This window comes from Gigantopelta aegis, chromosome 4 (assembly GCF_016097555.1).
Source record: "Gigantopelta aegis isolate Gae_Host chromosome 4, Gae_host_genome, whole genome shotgun sequence".
NCBI classification, from domain to species: domain Eukaryota; kingdom Metazoa; phylum Mollusca; class Gastropoda; order Neomphalida; family Peltospiridae; genus Gigantopelta; species Gigantopelta aegis.
This window is the reverse complement of record NC_054702.1, coordinates 47480436-47501347: the sequence shown is the minus strand read 5'-3', so window position 1 is coordinate 47501347 and position 20912 is coordinate 47480436. Positions and strand designations below refer to the sequence as shown.

The 20912-nt window shown below is 38.0% G+C and overlaps 2 protein-coding genes across 3 annotated transcripts in view; one reads left to right on the top strand and one right to left on the bottom strand.

Moving 5' to 3' along the window:
- Window positions 1-9878, bottom strand: part of LOC121370635 (transcriptional repressor protein YY1-like) — a 46748-nt gene extending 36870 nt beyond the window's left edge. For both annotated transcript variants that reach the window (XM_041496000.1, XM_041496002.1), the window contains exon 1: window positions 9425-9878. In XM_041496000.1, coding sequence (XP_041351934.1) covers window positions 9425-9878 — 454 coding nt within the window. The remainder of the gene's footprint in view (window positions 1-9424) is intronic.
- A 9295-nt stretch (window positions 9879-19173) lies between these two features.
- Window positions 19174-20912, top strand: part of LOC121370634 (sphingolipid delta(4)-desaturase DES1-like) — a 29082-nt gene continuing 27343 nt past the window's right edge. The window contains exon 1 of the mRNA XM_041495999.1: window positions 19174-19353. Coding sequence (XP_041351933.1) covers window positions 19272-19353 — 82 coding nt within the window. The 5' untranslated portion in view covers window positions 19174-19271. The remainder of the gene's footprint in view (window positions 19354-20912) is intronic.

Sequence of the window (20912 nt, the reverse complement as noted above, 5' to 3'; positions counted from 1 at the left end):
AAGTGCGAATGTGTAATTAGATGGCTCTTTCTATTGGCGAAAATATTACGAAAACATAATTTGAACTTTGTTATATGCAAATAATAAGTGTCATCAAGCAAACCATTTTTGTCTTATTTTGTAATGGCGAATTGTGAAAGACGATCTGAGTGTGAAAATAAGCCAGCGAGGAAAAAAAAAGGACTTTGAAGGCCAGAATGGAGATTTTTGTTGTTTAGTTAAATGGACTTCATTTTCTGTGCATCAAGAAGATTTTAAATTCTTACTGCAGGAGGAGAAGTGTTTTTGGAGACAGTTACGCTACTGAAACAGTGATTCCCACAAACACGTCTAAGAAACACGTGGCAGTGCTCAATTTTTAAGGTCGTCCGGTCGTCTGTGACAACCTAATATTTAGTCGGGCAACTTAATTATATGATACAAGTTGCCCGTTGGGCGACTAATATTTTTACACCAAATGGCGAGTTGTGTCCCATACTAAATATAGAATATCAGGTTACTACGTTTTGATATCGTGGTTATTTGGCAAGGTTTAGATAACGGTGCAACAGGATAGCTTCCGCTCGCTTGTTACACCGTTATCAAAACAAGCCAAATAACCATGATATCAAAAACGTAGCAACATGATTTTTTTTTTTAATCATGCAACCCCTTTCAGTTATAATTTTGTAATGTTTTAGTCAAAAGCGGTATAGAAACTTAGTTTTATCGTGTAGAAACTACTTCCGGAAGTCGGACAATAGCAGGTGCCCAAAAGTATCTTGGGAATGGCATAGCCAGCCTAAAAGTTGTGTGTTTCCAAATTTTAAATAAAATACTTTGATTATATTTCGAAGTCTGTTGTGTCACATTACAATTGTGTACCTTTTTCTGTGAAAATAAACTCAAGTTTATGTATGACCTGAAGATCTACATCACTGGCTGCTAGTGACTGTGACGTCAGATGCTGTTCCCAATGTCAACATTCTTTGCAGGAAGCTACTTTCGTTTTTGTTTCAAAATGTTTAATTAAAAATGCTGGCTAGTTCCGAATGCGAGCGAATAATGGAGAATTGAAAAATAAGAGGTAATTTGATGTTACAGGAAGTGTAAATGTTATATTTATTTATGCAGTTCAACAATTATTGCTGTAAATGGATGTTTGAAAAATTAGAAAACTATATACAGTACCTGAAAATTGAGCAAATATTTGTCATGCACACAACTCATTTCCTAGTGACACGATAACACTTTCTCCAATACCACTTCAGATTATCAGGTAGGGGTTATCAGGTCAATAGGAAGCATGGTTGCATGATAAAAGCTAGTTTCCTTGCCAACAATTGCTTTTAAAGTGTTAGTCACTCATTCGAATTCACGTGGGTTTGTTTGCCACTCGGAACTCCTCGGCCGATGCTGTGAGACATTGTGAAAAATTGTAATCGGCTGAAGTATTCCGAATAGGAAACATTCCAGTGTGTTCGACTGGAACATAGAAAGAAAGAAAGAAAGAAATGTTTTATTTAACGATGCACTCAACACATTTTATTTACAGTTATATGGCGTCAAACATATGGTTAAGGACCACACATATTTTGAGAGGAAACTCGCTGTCGCCACTTCATGGGCTACTCTTTCCAATTAGCAGCAAGGGATCTTTTATTTGCATTTCCCACAGGCAGGATAGCACAAACCATTGCCTTTGTTGAACCAGTTATGGATCACTGGTCGGTGCAAGTGGTTTACACCTACCCATTGAGTTGGAACATAGAATGCATTCGGCTGGAAAATAGTTGAGTATCACCAAATCACTGCTTCTGACATTGATTGTTTCTGATGTTGACTGTTTCTAATGTTGACTGTTTCTGATGTTGATGACATTGCTTTTGATGTTTCAGTGCCCAGTGTGCTGTTTTATCAGACTTCATTTTGGATTCATCCGTCTCTTATCTCTACTTTTTTAATTCGCATTTCGACATACAAAAAAACCCAGAAAAGAACTGAAGTGTGTATCAATTTTATTCTGGTCTTTATCATTCCCAAAGAATTTGGCATTTCCAAATTTTAAATTTCTAATACAAAACCTTTTAAAACATTAAAAAGTGATTATTTTATTGTCAGACAGTACATATTACATTTTACAGCACTTAACAACATATTAATTCCAAATCTGTTGGTTGCTGTTTTATTGGAATATAAATATAAAGTTCTCTATTTTCAAAACATGGATGAAATCAGAGCAATCAAAGTTTTGGAGGGGCAACCACATTGAGTCCTTAAAATTGAGCACTGCAGTGGTGTTATATAATACAGGTTATGACAGTTAGCTGGATCATTTTGATCATTATAATGTTCTACAATACTTCCTACACACCATTCTTTGTCATAAATATGTATGCAATCATACTTCGCAGGCTACAACTAGTCATAGGTTTTGCAATCACACTTCGCAGGCTACAACTAGTCATAGGTTTTGCAATCACACTTCGCAGGCTACAACTAGTCATAGGTTTTGCAATCACACTTCGCAGGCTACAACTAGTCATAGGTTTTGCAATCAGACTTCGCAGGCTACAACTAGTCATAGGTTTTGCAATCAGACTTCACAGGCTACAACTAGTCATAGGTTTTGCAATCACACTTCGCAGGCTACAACTAGTCATAGGTTTTGCAATCACACTTCGCAGGCTACAACTAGTCATAGGTTTTGCAATCACACTTCGCAGGCTACAACTAGTCATAGGTTTTGCAATCAGACTTCGCAGGCTACAACTAGTCATAGGTTTTGCAATCACACTTCGCAGGCTAAAACTAGTCTTAGGTTTTGGAATCAGATTGGGAAAGTGATGGTACATGCATGTACATTGTCTTTTTTCAATTAAAACAAAACCTTTTGCTCATAAAACAATATATTACAAATGAAAAGTAACAGCAGATACATACAATGATACATGTAATTTGTGTATTTATTATTTCATTTACTTGTGAAAACTTACAGATTACCATATAGTATGCAATATTTTCTTAAGTGAGGACATTATACCAGATTGTGTTTTTTCCCCCAAGAAAAAAAAAAAACCCAGTATCTAGAAGCTAATGAAATAATACTTTGTAACAACTTCAAGATGACATTAAGCAGTTCACCTACATAAAATATAACAGTGCATAAAGGAGATCTTACAATCTGTCGCACCAGGATTGACATTTAGATGTAACAAAAATTACTTTCATTAAAAAAACAATTGCATTAAAAATTAAACTGAATATGAAAATTTATGACCAAGATCTGGTTAGTTCTTTAAAATATGTATAAATTGGGATGGAAAGTGAGGGTTTTTTTTTGTATACATGTACATTGAAAAAGAATTGCTTTGCTTTATTCTCAGACTCTGGCAGTGTTTCTGCCAGATAGAAATGTTTGGGTATGGCTCTATGGAATTGAATGCAACCAGTCAACAGAGATATTGGGGGATCCTCTCTCAGAAAGAAAATGGGTCACGTTTACGATTAGGATTAAGACAATCATACAGTGACAGTGCTCAGTTTTAAGGATTTTGGTCACTTGCCCGGAGAGCAAGTATGGGTTCACATTGAGGTTGCCCCTCCAAAAATTTTGTTGCCCTGATTTCATCCGTGTTTTGAAAATAGAGTTATATTTATATTCCAATAAAACAGCAACCAACAGGTTTGGAATTAATATGTTGTCAATGTAAAACGTAATATGTACTGTCTGACAATAAAATACATTACTGTTTAATAATGTTTTTAAATGTAGGGCCCAATTGCTTAAGATTTTTGTGATTTGCTGATACATCAGCTATTTTCCAATCGAAAGCACTCTATGTTCCAATCGAATGCACTGGAATGTTTACTATTCGGAATACTTCAGCCGATTATAATTTTCCCCGATGTCTCACAGAATCAGCCGAGGAAGTTCAGAGTGACAAACAAACAGTTTAAAAGCGATTGTGGGCAAGGAAACTGCACATTATTATGCCACTCCTATGTCAGCAAGCGATGAAGACACAGTATGATGTGCTCTCGACATGCCCCCCCCCCATCTGGGGGGGGGCTTCTTGTCAGCTACGGGAAGCTGTTAAGAGTACCGCGTAGCTTACACCGGGTCGCCGCCCCCACCACAACAGACCAGCCAGCCCAACAGGACCAGCTGAAACGATGCCGCCTTTGGAACAACCTATGTTTGATACAACGCGGCCAGCGTCACCAGCTCGTCGTCCGTCCGCGTCGAGGCCTCCACCCATGGAGGACTCCACTGTGACGACCATGGATGTTGCTGTTGCCAAGCAGAAGGCCATCACTCACCCGAGTGACCAACCAGCCAAGACACGGCTGTCCGCTACCGCCCGGGGCACCTGGCAGCTTTCAGCCGGAAAACTCAAGGGCCAGTACTCTAAGTACTTGGTCGGCGACATCTCGGACCCGAAATATCTTCCTGGATGCATCGTCGAGGACTGCTTCAAGACCTTCCAGGACGGCAACGAGATCGCCATCCACAAGACAGAGCTATGAGGAACGGGACCAGCACTAGTTGTTACGTCACGCCGCGATGGTCTTTACAGACAAGCGCTCCTCTACCACGAGATGGACAACTACACCGTCCACAGGATGCTTAAGATCATCGCCGGCTCCCAGTACATTCAGCTAGTGAAGGGCCTACTGGGACACAGCTTCAGGAAGCTGATACCGAACTTCAACGAGTGGTATTTCATCTCGTCCCTGTAGTGGCTAACCTTTTCCTAGGACAGGTAACCTCCGCTTTTTGGAGTTTAAACTTTTTTGGCCGCCATTTCAAAAACTTTGTTTATTTTTTTGTAAATAGTCTGTCGCCCTTTATTTTTGGCAGTCCGTCTAAATTGCTCCAATCACCTTTGGATGAGCAGTCAATTTTTTTTTTTGGCCTCAATTTCTACCTGGACATGGTTATTCTCAACTTTACTAAATTTTTCCAAATTCAACCCACCTCAAACTTACCCCCTCCCACTCCTGTCCGGAATTGGTCACTGGCGAAGTCAGAGGCTAAGTCTGGGGTGGGCGTGCCTGAACCTCTGTGGATGTGGGCATATAAATAGAGTTCCCATCGCATCCCATTATTATATATATGCGACACAACTCGCCTTTTGGTGTAAAAAAAAAAAAGTATGTCGTCCGACGGGCAACTAGTATCATAGAATTAAGTTGCCCGACTGAATATTAGGTCATCACAGATGACCGGACGACCGTAAAACTTGAGCACTGATAAGAGTAATTAATTTTGTCAAAAAGTTAACTTAAAAAAAAAATTCTGCAAAAATATTTGGGTATGATACCATACCCATTTTACCCTCTGGCACAAACCCTGTCTGGAATGGGGCTAGAAACATTACTCACGTCTATCATTATCAATGAGTCCAGTCACAAATTGAAAGTCAAAATCTGGTATGTACATTTTCACATTTCATAATTATTTCTCAACTCTGGACCCTAATCACACAGGTCTCACTGCACAGATGTCATCTGCCACTGAAATCCATGTTAAATTGTGCAACTTCAAATGAAGAATGCCAACAGAACAGGTTCTCGTTGTCACAATTAGGAACTTCAGTGGACGGTAATGAATGAACACTCAACCGGAATTAGACTGTGTAATGAGAGCACACTGATATTTCATTCGATATAACTTATTATGTCTCCACGATAATATTCAGATTAAAAATAAACAAGGCATCAAAAACACTGCAAATCGTCTTGTAGTTTGGCAATAACACTGCAACGTTTCATGTAAGTCTGTAGACATCATAATTTCTATTTTTAGTAACACTGACTTTGAACTTTAATGCAGAAAGACTAAATGCAAACTAGTTCAAGATCAGGGGCCCCATTTCACTAAACATCGTAAGTTTACGTCTGCTACTAGCAGTTTTACCGGTCATACATTTGCACGTGTTTGGCATCAATTCCACGCAGAAATTTGCATCATTACAGAAGCTGGAGTATTTTATAGACAAAACGAAAATGAAATGTGTTCTTCTAACTATATTTGTTGTACTATAATAGTAATAAGAATTGTGGTTTAGTCGTAGATTTACGTTTACATGCAAAACTAGGCTCACTAGGCACAGATTTACAAAGGAAGGAAGGAAATGTTTTATTTAACAATACACTCAACACATTTTATTTATGGTTATATGGCGTCAGACATATGGTTAAGGACCACACAGGTATTGAGAGGAAACCCGCTGTTGCTATTTCATGGGCTACTCTTTTCGATTAGCAGCAAGGGATCTTTTATATGCACCATCCCAGACAGGATAACACATACCACGACCTTTGATATACCAGTTGTGATGTACTAAGATACTGGTTGGAGCGAGAAATAGCCCAATGGGCCCACCAACAGGGATTGATCCCAGGTTTAGCAAAATGAAAAAAGAAAGAAAGAAATGTTTTATTTAACGACGCACTCAACACATTTTATTTACGGTTATATGGCATCAGGCGTCAGACATATGGTTAAGGACCACACAGATTTTGAGAGGAAACCCGCTGTCGCCACTACATGGGCTACTCTTCCGATTAGCAGCAAGGGATCTTTTATTTGCGCTTCCCACAGGCAGGATAGCACAAACCATGGCCTTTGTTGAACCAGTTATGGATCACTGGTCGGTGCAAGTGGTTTACACCTACCCACTGAGCCTTGCGGAGCACTCACTCAGGGTTTGCAGTCGGTATCTGGATTAAAAATCCCATGCCTCGACTGGGATCCGAACCCAGTACCTACCAGCCTGTAGACTGATTGCCTACCACAACACCACTGAGGCCGGTAGCAAAATGAATACCCATGAATATCAGACCAACACTCTGTTTTAACTGAACTACGTTTTAACTAACAGTGCATAAAAGATAAGGCAGCTTGTACATCGTACCAACTTTTCAGTAGGCTACCAGATACTGAGGGGCAAAATAAGGGATAGATATTTTCTAAAAGATTACCAACCCACAACAATACAGTTATCAAACGTTTTCTTTTTTGTTTTGGCTTTTCAGTGGATGTTTTTTTTTTTGGTTTTTTTTAAATGGTGGGGTTTTACTACCAATAATATTTTTGATTCAGAATTATTGGTACACTAGAGTCCCCAGGTATGCGGTCAAAACGGCCCCATGATGAAACGGCCCTGAACATGTAAGTCAAAACGGCCAAACAAAAAAGTCAAAACGGCCAAACAAAAAAGTCAAAACGGCCAAAAGAAATGGTCAGAACGGCCAATAGGTACTATCACGTTAAATTAATTCCCATTAGTAATAATTAGTAATCAATATAGCCTATATCACAGACAGTTCAAAAATATGTATAAAAATAACCAAAACAAAGGAATCACTGGTAACAATTTATTAGCCTACACAACGCAATTTACTATTGTAATTAAGACCACCAATTAACATTTTATTTAACAACACTGATAGACCGACCCAGCCGTGCCCCCCGGACGAGTTCCATGTGGCGCTACTCGTCGGGGTGTCGTGCGTGCCCGCCCTGTAATTCATTATTTTAATAATTCAATCTCAAAAAGGGAAGGGGTGGGGGTAGTGGACCATCTAGGCTTTCCGGGTGAGTGTGTATCGTCTGAACGAGTTCTTAGTGGCGTTGCTCACCCGGGGGCCACAACGGGCCTGTTCCCCAATTTACTAATATAATTAAGACCACCAATTGACCTTGTATTTGAAAAGACCGATAGACCGATCTTTGATACCGTCATGATCAACACACATCCTTATTTTCAGGACGCATCAAGACTCTCCTGCATTTCTCGACATTTGTGTAGATGTAATACATTAGTATTATATCTAAGGCCGTCTTGACTTTTTTCAAGGGCCGTTATGACTTTTTAACTTTGGCCGTTTTGACTTTTGTTAAGGGCCGTTTTGACTTTTTCCATTCTGACTTTTTTAGGGCTGTTTTGATCAATTATTGTTAAGGCCGTTTAGTACTGGGGCCGTTATGACTACGATCCGAGTCCCCATCCCCTGCCCCGCCTGAGAATATTTTTTTTTTTTTTTAACTATGTACACAAGAAATAGCCCAATGGGCCCACAGACAGGGATCGATCCCAAACCGATCGCAGAATTTACCACTGGGCCAGCCCCTCTACCCTAACCCTAACTAAAAATAATAATTGGCGGGTAGGACCAGGCGGATATTATACCAGTTATGGTTTGGGTTAGGGTTACTAAGTGACAGTGCCAAAGGTAAGTCCAAAGGGATCGATCCTAAACTGACCGCGGAATTTACCACTGGGCCAGCCCCCTCTCCCCTAAACCTAACTAACTAAAAATAATAATTGGCAGGGGTGGGCCGATATTATACCAGTTACGGTTAGTGACAGTGCCATTCAAAGGTAAGTCCTTCCGAGGTTTTATTATTACTGGGTTTTTTAATTCCTGTGATCAACTATGGACCTAGCGAGTTATTTTTTCTATTTACGGACACCTACTCTTTTTTTTAAACTATGCATAACTTGTTCTCCTCACTCCAAAAATATGAAAATGTGTCCTTTTATTGTATAATATAAGTGTCTTTTTTACTAGCTTAAGAAGACCCCTTCTTTTTTCTTGTTTTTGAGGGGAGTTATTTCACCTCTCCCCATTTTCTGCTAGGTACGACCCTGGCTATTCTTTACTAAGCCATCGAGTCTTGACTAAATATTGAATAAAGACAAGTATGATCATTATTTTGCAATCTTATAGTTTACTGGTCTCTTTATTGTACAAAAATCAACTGAGAAATACGAATGTATGTATTTAATTGCGCACAGGTAGTGCAACACGTCATGGGTTCACCGCGCAAGTCAAAACTATCTTGAACAAAGAACATGGTGGCTATTCAAGGTTATTTGAAGGTCACTAAAATATTGCCCGTAAATGTTTTAATATTGTCTTATGCAGCATTTTGTGTAGTACAAATGTCATACTGTAACATCAGACATTTTTGGGAATGTATTTTAGTTTGTTTTTCAGGCGCTAAAAGGTTAAATTATAAAGAGTTCTCGAGAGCAGCCATTTGGACACCTCACAAAGATGGCGCCCAGTCGCCATTTTACTAAAATTCCGCCATGTTCCTTATTAGAAATATGGCGGCGCCCATGAAATCATGATGGCGACCGCGATTTCAAAACAAACTTCAAAAAGTAACGTTTATAGCACAAAATGAATTCCAAACTTCTAATATGCATTTTTTCTTTATATCGGAACTAAAGATACGTCAATACATCATGTTGTCGCAAGTCTCACGTCAGTTCAGTTTGGTTTAGATCTACTTTTGTGGTTTTCAGCGGTTGTCGCATGTTATAAGCTAAAATAATTGTAACAAGACAGTTTAAATGGCAAACTGAAGATCACAACTTGTAAAACAATGTTTTAAGATAACACATTAATAAAAGCATATACACACCTGATGCCCACATAGTTACAGAAAATTCGCCTTCTAAAGTTTTGATCTGCACTTGTTTTTGTTCCCATTTCTTTGCTGCCGATGGATCGAAATTCAAGTCACCTGCTCCAATAATGCCCAAGTGGCTTTTTGATTTACCTCCTTTCTTTTTTCCACCCTTTCCCCTTTTGGGAGTTGTCATTTCTTCTGTGGTTATTTCAATTTCTGGGGCAGGAACGATGCTATCGGAATACACGAGGTTGGGATCGCCAACAACCTCCTCCCGAGTTTGTAGAACAATTTCTTCGTGTGCCGATTCTGGCAACGGTTGTAACGCTATCATCGGTTGTACAGACACAGTGCCATCGGTGGTTTCCACAGTTTCCACAGATATATCCACTGGAATATCATCCTCGACCACAACCTCTGGCATATCTTGAGCTATCTCCACTTCCGAGCCGATTACTGACGCCATCTTGGTTTCTCTTCTCGACAAGATTTTTTTTTTTTTTTTAATACAAAGCTTTCGGTAGTTTCCGTAAAGACTAAACTTGTGTCAGGAGCATGCTTCTGTTCGATTAAGTCCTCCAGGTTGTACACCGTACTTTTGATTACGTATTATAGTCATTCGAGTGTTTGATTGCAGATATAAATAAACGGACTTGCGGGCTTTATTACCAAAACACCATATGTGTGATTGTGGGTTAAATGTGTAATACCGATAAAACGGTAGATGATTTAGCATAAATATTATGACTACTATATACATGTGAATAGGAAGGAAACGGTTTATTTAACGACGCACTCAACACATTTTATTTACGGTTATATGGCGTCAGACATATGGTAAAGGACCACAGGGGTATTGAGGGAGAAAACCCGCTGTCGCTACTTAATGGGCTACTCTTTTTGATTAGCAGCAAGGGATCTTTTATATGCACCATCCCATAGACAGGATAGCACATAACACGGCCTTTGATGTACCAATAGTGGTGCACTGGCTGGAGCGAGAAATAGCTAGCCCAATGGGCCCACTGACGAGGATCGACCCCAAACCGACCTTGCACCAAGCGAGCGCTTTACCACTGGTCTACGCCTCGCCTCGCATGTGAATAGATGCATTTAGTTAGGTTTTTTGTGTGTGCGTCATTAAATAGTAAGCTTAGTATATGGTTTATGGATAAACACGCTGAAACCGTACTTACTTTTACAAAGTCGTTCAACATGCATTACGTATTGCTGTTACAAATTTATATGGATGTGAGATATATATATATACATATATATAGACATATATAGACATATATATAGACATATATATAGACATATATACTCTTCAAAAATAGACCACAGACATCCTAGTAAAGAACGTTCATGTCCGTTTCTCAACGCACCGAAACACATTCCAGTTTGCACATGCAACACGCAGTTGCCCCGTACACGTGCGTGGGGTGTCATTCTTGATTTTGACAATTTCCAGGAAGGTCCATTAATCACTTTGGAACATTATTTCTGTCAATCTTTTTCATTGTGTTGATCATACAGTTGCTATTGTTTTGTTTTTAGGCTATGGATAAGTACCACACAAATGAGAGGAAACCCAGACACAATGGGCTACTCAGGGTGGGACGTAGCCAAATGGTAAAGCGCTCGATTGATGCGCGGTCGGTTTGGGATCGATCCCCGTCAGTGGGCTATTTCTCGCACCACGGCTGGTACATCAAAGGCCGCAGTATGTGTTATCCTGTTATGGGATGGTGCATATAAAAGATCCCTTGCTGCTAATCGAAAAGAGTACCCCATGAAGTGGCGACAGCAGGTTTCCTTTCTCAATATATATTGGGCTATTTTTCGCTCCGGCCAGTGTACCACGACTGGTACATCAAAGGCCGTGGTATGTGCTATCCTGTCTATGGGATTGTTCCTACGGCCTGCATCACGATCGTAAACACGTCACAAAATGATGTCAGTTACTTGGTGATATATTAGACAGACTTTCGCTCTGGAAATAAAACAATTCCTAAACTCGTTACATAAGTTTTGTCTCACATTCTCGCCCATGCAATGCATTTTATATATGTACAGAGAGTATTAACATAAGTTGTGGTCAGATAACAGAATACCTTTGATCAACCAACCGAACGCTCATAATATCCTGTTTGTTCGAAAAGTCATAGGCGTCGAAAACGGTGGGGGGGGGGGGGGGGGGGGGGGGGGGGGGGGGGGGGTGGGGGGGGGGGGGGGGGGGGGGGGGGGGACGGGTGGGGGGGGGGGGTTGGGGGGGGGGGGGGGGGGGGGGGGGGGGGGGGGGGGGGGGGGAAACAGGGGCACTGGCTCCTTTCCAACTCTAAAACTGGGGTGGGCCACAATATGCACAAATGAACTCGCATTTAATAAGTGCCATCCACCCCCACCCCACCCCCCTCCCACCCCACAGTTGCTACCATATTTCAACGCCTATGCAAGTGTAGGCCTATATAGTTGGAAAAAAAGGATCTTGTTATTAATTAAAAGTACAATGCAACAGTAACCAACTGGAGCCAACGGGTTTCTTCACTTATTGTCTAGATTGTCAGCTCATTTTAGCAGATTAAACAATATTTGCGTCAATGTTTTTTTGTTTTGTTTTTTGAATGGTTAAATTCACATCTTTAAAGCTGAAACAAATCGCTTTTCAACTATCTTCTTTTTTTTCCGTCGCTGATTATGTTTATTGTATTTCTGGTTACTGTATGCTATTCAGAAGTGATGTTTCGCGCATTTTAATTTTTTTTATTACAAACACAAATGATGCTTATTAAGTTGAAACTCAAGTCCGTTACACTCACAAAACTGATAATGTGGAAAATGTATATAATAATTAGATATGTTTTAATTCATCGTCTAAATACAGCTTATTTAATACAGTTAAATCTATAACTATTAAAATGTAATGGTGTGCTTATTCGCATATTGGAATTTACTAATTAAGTTCAAATATGTCATACCATATGGGAACACTAGAAATATATTTATATGTTAAATTACTATAATATTATGCATTTTCACTTATATAGCAACTCTATTGTAAGGCTATGAAATCAAGGCTCCCCAACCTTGACATGGTCAAACTTGGCTGGGGATAATAAATTATTTAAAAAAAAAGAAAAAAAAAGAAAAAAAAGTTCAAATATGTCACAGGTTTCGTACATTTCCTTTTGAATGTTATTCAATTAAGTGTCACTTTTGAATTAAAAATATATGATTATTGGGAAGCATATAGAACAACTATGACCACTGAATCTCATATCATTTTATTATTATATTCAAATAATTAATACATAGTGAACTTTACTCATCTTGGAGTTGAGTACATTATTAAAAACGTAATGGAGTTGAAGGAGTCATGCATAACCTCAACTCCGTTACGACTGACACCCAGTAACGGAGTTGAGGGACATTATGGGCAGGTAACTCATAATACTGTTGACTGAATAATTGATTATTCAACCATGTAAGTGGTCTGTGATTCATTCATTTCAACTTACATTTTCGTGCTTGTATCCAATTAAGGTTCAAGCACGCTGTCCTGGGCACAAACCTCAGTTACTGGGCTGACTGTCTAGGACTGGGGGTTAGTTGTTAATTGTTAGTGGTTAGTGAGGGAGAAGATGGTGTAGTGTTTGCACCTACCCATTGAGTCGTTAAAACTCGCTCGTAATTGTTATTTTATACCTGGTACGTCTACTGCTTTTGTGCTCCACACCTCATGATTAAGATCATTCATCAGAGGTTTTTTCTCGTTCCAGCCAATGCACCACGTTTGGTATAGCAAAGTCCGTGGTATGTGTTTTTCTGGCTGTGGGATGGTGCATATAAAATACCCCTTGCTACTAATGGAAAAACAATGTAGAGGGTTTCCTCTCTAAGACTGTCAGAATTACCAAATGTTTGTCATTCAATAGTCGGTGATAAATAAATCAATGTGCTCTAGTGGTGTCGTCAAACAAAACAAACTTTAACTTTTTCTTATTGACATTTCATACAATATCATATTGTCCAAGTTTAAAAGTATAATATTCAATTGTTATATCAAAGGCGGTGGTATGTGCTATACTGTTTGTGGGATGGTGCATATATAAGATTCCATGCTACTAACTGAAATATGTAGAAGCTTTCTGCTCTAAGACTGTCATCATTACCAAATGTTTGACATCCATTAGACGATGATTAATATTTCATTTCATTTTATTTAAACTTTTGTTTTGCTTATTTCCAATTAAGGTTAATATAAGGATTGTTAAAAAGTGGCTGAGATAATATTTCACCTAAATCCATGGCAAAATGACGTTCACCTCAGCATAAAAAGGGTTAATAGCTACTAGAGAATATTCATTAAAAACAATATTGAAAATGTTATAAGATTAATTCATATTCATATATTTTGCAACAAATTCAGACATTGTATGTTTCCAAACAGCTTTAAAATCATTATCAAAATATTTCTTTTGCATCTTAACACGAAAAGCAACCTTTTTAAAAGAAACATCTTGTATATTTAATCCACCCAAAATTTTATTCCCAATAATTGTAGAATATTTTATTAATGATATTTTACCGTCCCACATAAATTTACAAAACAACGTCTGAATTTCTTTTTCTACCCATTTAGGAACATGAATAGTACTTATCATATACCACAATCTAGAAGATAAAATAGTATTCCACACCGTAGCTTTTCCATTTAAAGTAAGCTTTCTTTTACCCCCAAAGACTAATTAAAGCATTTAATTTATCTATTTTATTTTTCCAATTGAATCTTTCACATAATTTCTTATTTGGGCCTAAATATATACCAAGAATTATATCCAATTAAGGTTGAAGCATCTGGGCTGTCTGTCCTAGACAGTGGGTTAGTTGATCGTCGTTAGTGAGAGAGTAGAGGGTGTAGTGGTCTTATAGCTACCCATCTGGGCTGTCTGTCCTAAACAGTGGGTTAGTTGATCGTCGTTAGTGAGAGAGTAGAGGGTGAAGTGGCCCTATAGCTACCCATCGAGTCGTTAAAATTCGCTCTGGGTGGTAACCGGTGCCAGGCTGCAAACCCTATACCTACCAGTCTTATGTCCGATGGCTTAGCTGCGAAACCACCGAGACAGCTAGAGATCTACAACGACAGGCCTATACAGATAACCGCGCGAATTAAAATATCCTTTACATGCGAACGGTAATTCCCCTTTGTTAACATTTCACAAAACGTCTCTCTTTGGCATGTAGCCTTTTTCTCAGACTTGGAAACAAATTCTGTAGTTACGAACAGTGTACATAATAACTATCGAAATGCATATATATAAATCATTTTCTTTCGTCTTCACTAAATTTCAAAACACCGCGCTGCCATGTGTACGGGAGAACAAGCAGTCCGACCGGGATTGGAAGCTGGTGAGGGTCGTGGTTTTGGTGCTATTGAATTTGAAATGTTCTATGCGATTATAAAATCTGTTTTGTTTAACGACACCACTAGAGCACATTGATTAATGAATCATCGGCTATTGAATTCAAATGCTTTATTATTTTAAGTTTTTACAACTTATCAGCATTATACAAACATAAACATAAATAAATACTGTACAGGATAATGGTGGAGAGTGATTTACCCTATTTAATATAATATATACACATACACACAAACACAAACACGCATACACTCACACATACATACATACATACACTCACACACATATTGTATATATATATATATATATATATGTGTGTGTGTGTGTGTGTGTGTATATATATGTATGTATGTATGTATATATATATATATATATATATATATATAATAATAATAATAGATTTTTATTTCAGATCAGAGATCCATAGAACATATATAAACATCACATACAAAACTGATTACATGTGTGTGTGTGTGTGTGTGTGTGTGTGTGTGTGTGTGTGTGTGTGTGTGTACACACACATACACATACATACACATACATCTACCCAATTCTACATTTAACTTACGAGCACACATTCTAATTTTAGCTATTTCTTTTAAGTGACAAATGGAAGCTAAATTCGTTCATTTACCACATACTTAATTAAATTTCCTTCTGGTGTTGCCATTATTCTGCTATAGCATTGCTGCTTAAACACATCACATAGTCTTTCCTTAATTATATTGTAGATACTGTCATCAACATGTGTTAAATTCCATATATAAGTTAGGCTAAGTGCATTAAATTCTTTTTTAACATTCATTAACCAATTATCTCCATATTGCTCCATTTCCTCAAATATAGCTTTTAATATATAGTTATTAGTATTATGTAGTTTTATCCAATATTTAAAGATTCTTAGTTTTCTTATTGTACACAATGAAAATCGTTCGAATTCATTATAAACAAAATCGTTACATGTGCCTTTCCGTAGCCCTAGTAACTTTTTACAACATTGTAAATGGATCTTTTCAACGTCTAAAACAGGGTGAAAACCCGACACTTTTTCGCTCCGTAACTAATAACACTATTAACATAGGTGACAAATACAGATAGCATTGTTTCCACATTAAACTAATTCTTATTACATACACTATTGAATATACAGTACTGAGAATGTTTTACGACTGCTATTGAATGTCAAACATTTGCTAATTCTGCTGGGCCGTTACTGTCACACAGGCTACTGCTTTTAAAAAGTAAGCACGTGATTTGTATATATGCACGTCTCATAGATAGGACAGTATATACCACAGTATTTGACATATCAGTCGTGGGGTACTAATTGGGAAGGACAAAATCCAAGTAGGCCTACACTTAGGGCTATTGATTCTGCGTCGACTCATCGCACCTCAAGCGAGCGCTCTACCGCGGAACTACATCAAACCCGTCTGTTGTCAGTACGTGTTACAGGCATTTTCTATGAATCTCATTGGTGGGAACAAGGGAATCATTAGTGTAAGTGTGCAAGTCTTTACAGACGTGTTCCTCTAGCTTTACGTCTTCTTTACGCCAAAGCTACGTGTGTTTCGGGTTATACTACTAAACTTTTCCTACGACTGTCGAAGTGCTGTCGTGGCGAACACGTAACACCAAAATATTTACGACTGCTTCAGGTTAGAAGCCCCTGTTTTTCTTAAATGTAGGTGTAAATGTATCCAGTTAAACGCGTGGCACATAAAAAAAAAAGCTTTGTAAATTCTGCCCACGTTTTGTAAAACTGGCTCCATATGATTTATCCATATTTTAGCCTTCGTGAATATTATAATGTCAGTAAGCATTTAACCTAAGATATATTGGCCTACCGAGTGCCGTAAGCATGCATAGATGACAGTTATTCGAGTCAATAATTTGACGTTTGCTTACATCCACCAACAGTTTAAGAGCGCCTATCCTCTGTACTTACTACTATACACTGGAAATTGGTCAAGATCCTTCATTTTGTACATAATAAATAGCAGACAGTTAAGAGGTATAATAAAATTATAGTTCCGTTGAGTATTAAAATAAATTAATGAGGAGCACTACCAAGATGTATCTGCCACGTTTCCAGCAGAACAGCAGCAGGACAACAGTTTTCGCAAAAAGAGAAGAAAAAGTCCATTTCGTTCTATAAACAATTATGACGCATCTTTGTTCACTGTGACCTCTCAGCTGCCAGGTCCTTTCGTCACCAAGAGCTAGAGACCAACTCAGGGAAGTTGCATCTACTACCTGACGTCGGAGCGGAACGGGATGTACCGGCAAGGCTTGCTGAAATCAAACATGGATAATCCAATCGTCCATCGCATTATCAAGCTGATACTTCCGGAAGACTACTCAGCAATACTTCGGGGAGAGTGCTACATCGACCTGCCTCACTTCTTCCCGGAGTTCCGAGCCGATCACCCCATCAACTCGCCATGAGTTCCGCTGCGCACCCTCTCCTAGGACATGTACTTTCTTTTTTAGGGCTTAGTTGGACTAACATTTTTGGCCGCAGTTCAATTTTTTTTTTTTTTTTTTTTTTTTTTTTTTTTTTTTGTAAACAGCCCGACGCACTTTATTTTGGCAGCCCGTCTAAATTGCTCAAATCAACTTAAAACCTTTTCGGTCGAGCACTCTAATTTTATTGTTTGGACTTAAATTTTTGTAGCACATTTTGGTCTTCGGTCTTTGACCTAACTACTAAATTCGTATTCTAAATTCCACCCACCTCAAACTTACCCCCCCCCCCCACCCCCCCACCCCACCCCCGGCCCGGACCATATAGATCGGACTTTAAACTGTTAGACCTTCGTTCAAAATTTTATGTCGGAATTACTTCTTTTTTAAAAAATATTATTAAATCGTCCGATCCTCTCTTCTTTCTCTTATTTATTTTTGGACTGTCCTTCTAAAATACTCCAAATTATATAAATATTCGGCTGAGCAGTTAATTCAGTTACTTTTGGCTTGTAACTTTTTTCTTTCTAATTTTAATCCTACTACTTTCTTGTACTAATTGCTATTTTCAAAATGCTGTCCATTTTCACCCCCCCCCCCCCCCCCAATCCCAAATCAGGCGTGTCATCTATCTATCTATCTAATTTCTTTTTGACCGCCCGATCTAATCCAGCGACTAAATTTAATGAGTAGAATTATTTTTATTAATTATATTAATTAGAGATGCGCATCAAATTTTTAAAGGCCCACTATTTAATTTTTGGATGTAAATTTCAAAATTATCCCCTTAATTTTGTTGTGTCCCGGAGCAAGTCACTGCCTATCCAGAGACAGGCCCCGGGACGGACATGCTCGAAACTCTAGTGGTATATGAGCATGTTAAAATTATTCGCACTCGCATCTATGTGTAATTTGTTTATAATTCGTGTAATTGTGGTTGTTAATAACCGACTAGTTCGTCATGTTTTATGGGCAGATCATTTTATGACATTAGTATTGATCAGTACATATCTGTAGATATATGGGAATAATTACCACCACCCCTATCCGCCACCCCCGAACCCAGCCCCATGATAGAATTTTTTATGGAAAATAATGTTGATTACTCCAATGAAGCTTTTTCTAAAACAAAAGTGCACAAACGATTTAGGTGGAATTTTAATAAATTTTTATTTATGTATGGGGTATTTTTAAACAAGCTCGGACTCGAAATTTTTGTCGGTAGACCTAACAGTAAATATGTTTAATATTTAATTTACTTACCCAGCATAAGGCCTAGTATCTGTGCAAAAATTAAAAAAGTGTAGGCCTAATGACTTTGATACCTGTATTCAATAGTATTATAGTGAAGTAAATAGTCAGTAAATGTTTAAAAGTAAATTTTTTCTTTACTTCCAATGTATGTAGATATGTAGCCAACAAATTTGTGTATGATATCTGCTGGATTTCATTTTCAGCAATATAGCAATGGCCTGCGGATAAAAATATATGTCCGGTGACGTATGATTTGTTTTTTGGACATTCCAGTATATGAAAATTTCAAAGTGTAATGACTTAAATTTTTATCGAATAGAAAGCTTTTTCTCATAAGCTATCCCCCACCTCCTCTCACCCTAACACAAACGAATCTTCGCTCGTCCCAGTCTAGAAGTAGAACACACACAAACACACACACACACACACGCGCGTGCGCACCTGCATAATTTCCCGTACACGGGCTACTGGATTGACCCTTGCGTACCTGCGAGTCTAATAGAGGTATTTCGCATTCCTATTGCGCATGCATATTCATCGCGAACGGGTGACCTCATACTCGGGTCACACAGAGCTTATCGCTAGACTATTCCACATGCGCTGTTACGTTTAGTGTATTAAGGCGCCTAACTGCTTCCTGGTGAGGATGGGTTTTTCAGTTTGTTTTTAAAGAACTCGTCTAGTTTGACAGTTTGTTCAACAGTTTGTTCAACAAGATGGGCGCACGAATTTCTAGAGGAGACTATGAATGGGTTTACACAGATGAACCACATGCATCAAGGAGAAAAGAAATCCTTGGTAAGATTGGGGTTTTGATATGTTTGTTGTAAAGTAGGCCTAATCGTTAGGCGTTACACTCAGTCACGTCAGTGACTCGAAATGCACACAATTTGACGTCTCGTACCGGCGTTAACTTTGTCCCAGATTTAATAAATTTACAAAGATTTCATATTGCACGTCATTACAGGCTCGTAGGAACGACTTTGGGATTAGGGGGAGAGAATGACGGATCGGGTACTATATCAGATTTTGGTTACAATGGCAAACAATATGAATATGTAAAAAAAAAAAAAAGGCTCGCAAATGGGGAGGGGGAGTGGCAGGGCATGTAGGACTTTCCTTTGGCACTGTCAGTATAAAGAACATTATAAATACTTAGGGCAACGGCCCCAGTATTCGACTACTTAAAGTCCGAACTAAATTGTTAACAACTATAATAAATTACTCTCCTACCTTTAATTATCATTACATTTCCCCAAAATTTTGTCCAGACAATGGTTAATTTATTCATTGTTTAACTTGTTGTAAGTTTAATTTGTTGGTAATATTTACCCAGTTGATTTGTGTGGTTTTCTGATGTTTCTTTCAATAAAAGTTTGACATTTAAAAACTTCTTTTTTTTTAAATCTATTTTTTTAGCCATTACCAAATAGTGGACAAATTGTAACGTGAGTAACTGACTATTTTGATAACCAAAAATGTATTAATTGTACAATTTTAAAACTCTTTATCATATAAAGATACCTAAACACCGTAGCTATACACCAAAATATCCACTTTTATCATAATTGTTACAGTATTAGGAGACTGCATTTTAAATGGTTGCTAGTCACTTCGTAAAATGGTCATTTCGTACCATAGTCATTTCATACCTAATTTGGTCGTTTCGTACCCTGGTCATTTCGTATCATTTGCAAAAAGTCATTTCGTACCTTGGTTATTTCGTACCATAACTGAAAGTCATTTAGTACCATGGTATAACAATTTATAACAATCACCCTGGTAATGTCTTTTACAAAATAACATTAAATTACAAATTTGTGGTTAATTTAAGGGATATTTTATTAGCAAAAGACTAAAAATTATTGCCACTTTGTATAAACATTAACAATTGGCTAATTTGGCAATCAGTAAGGTAGTTAATGTTTTAAGGTTGTTATTGTTTATTTCTTAAACAAATAAGATGCAAATAAGCAAGCTTGAAAAGAAGAACTAATAAATAAATAATATTTTGTTGGTCCATTATATTGTTTTGGACTAATTATCAGGAGCCTTTTCACACAAAATCGCAGTTGTCAGTTAGTAGTAAATACCATATACGGCTCTTGTCAGGTAAAATGGAAATAACAGTTGACAGGTATTATGGGTACCAATAACGATATGCTGCACAGTAACGTGTTCTGTTTTTCAAACTGTCATAATAAAGTTTTAAAACAAAACCCACTTCTTTTATGCTATAGTCAATTCGTTTTCTATATACTGGAATGAAATGACTAGGGTACGAAATGACTGGGGTACGAAATGACTTTTAACAATGGTACGAAATGACTTGGGTATGAAATGACTTTTTGCAATGG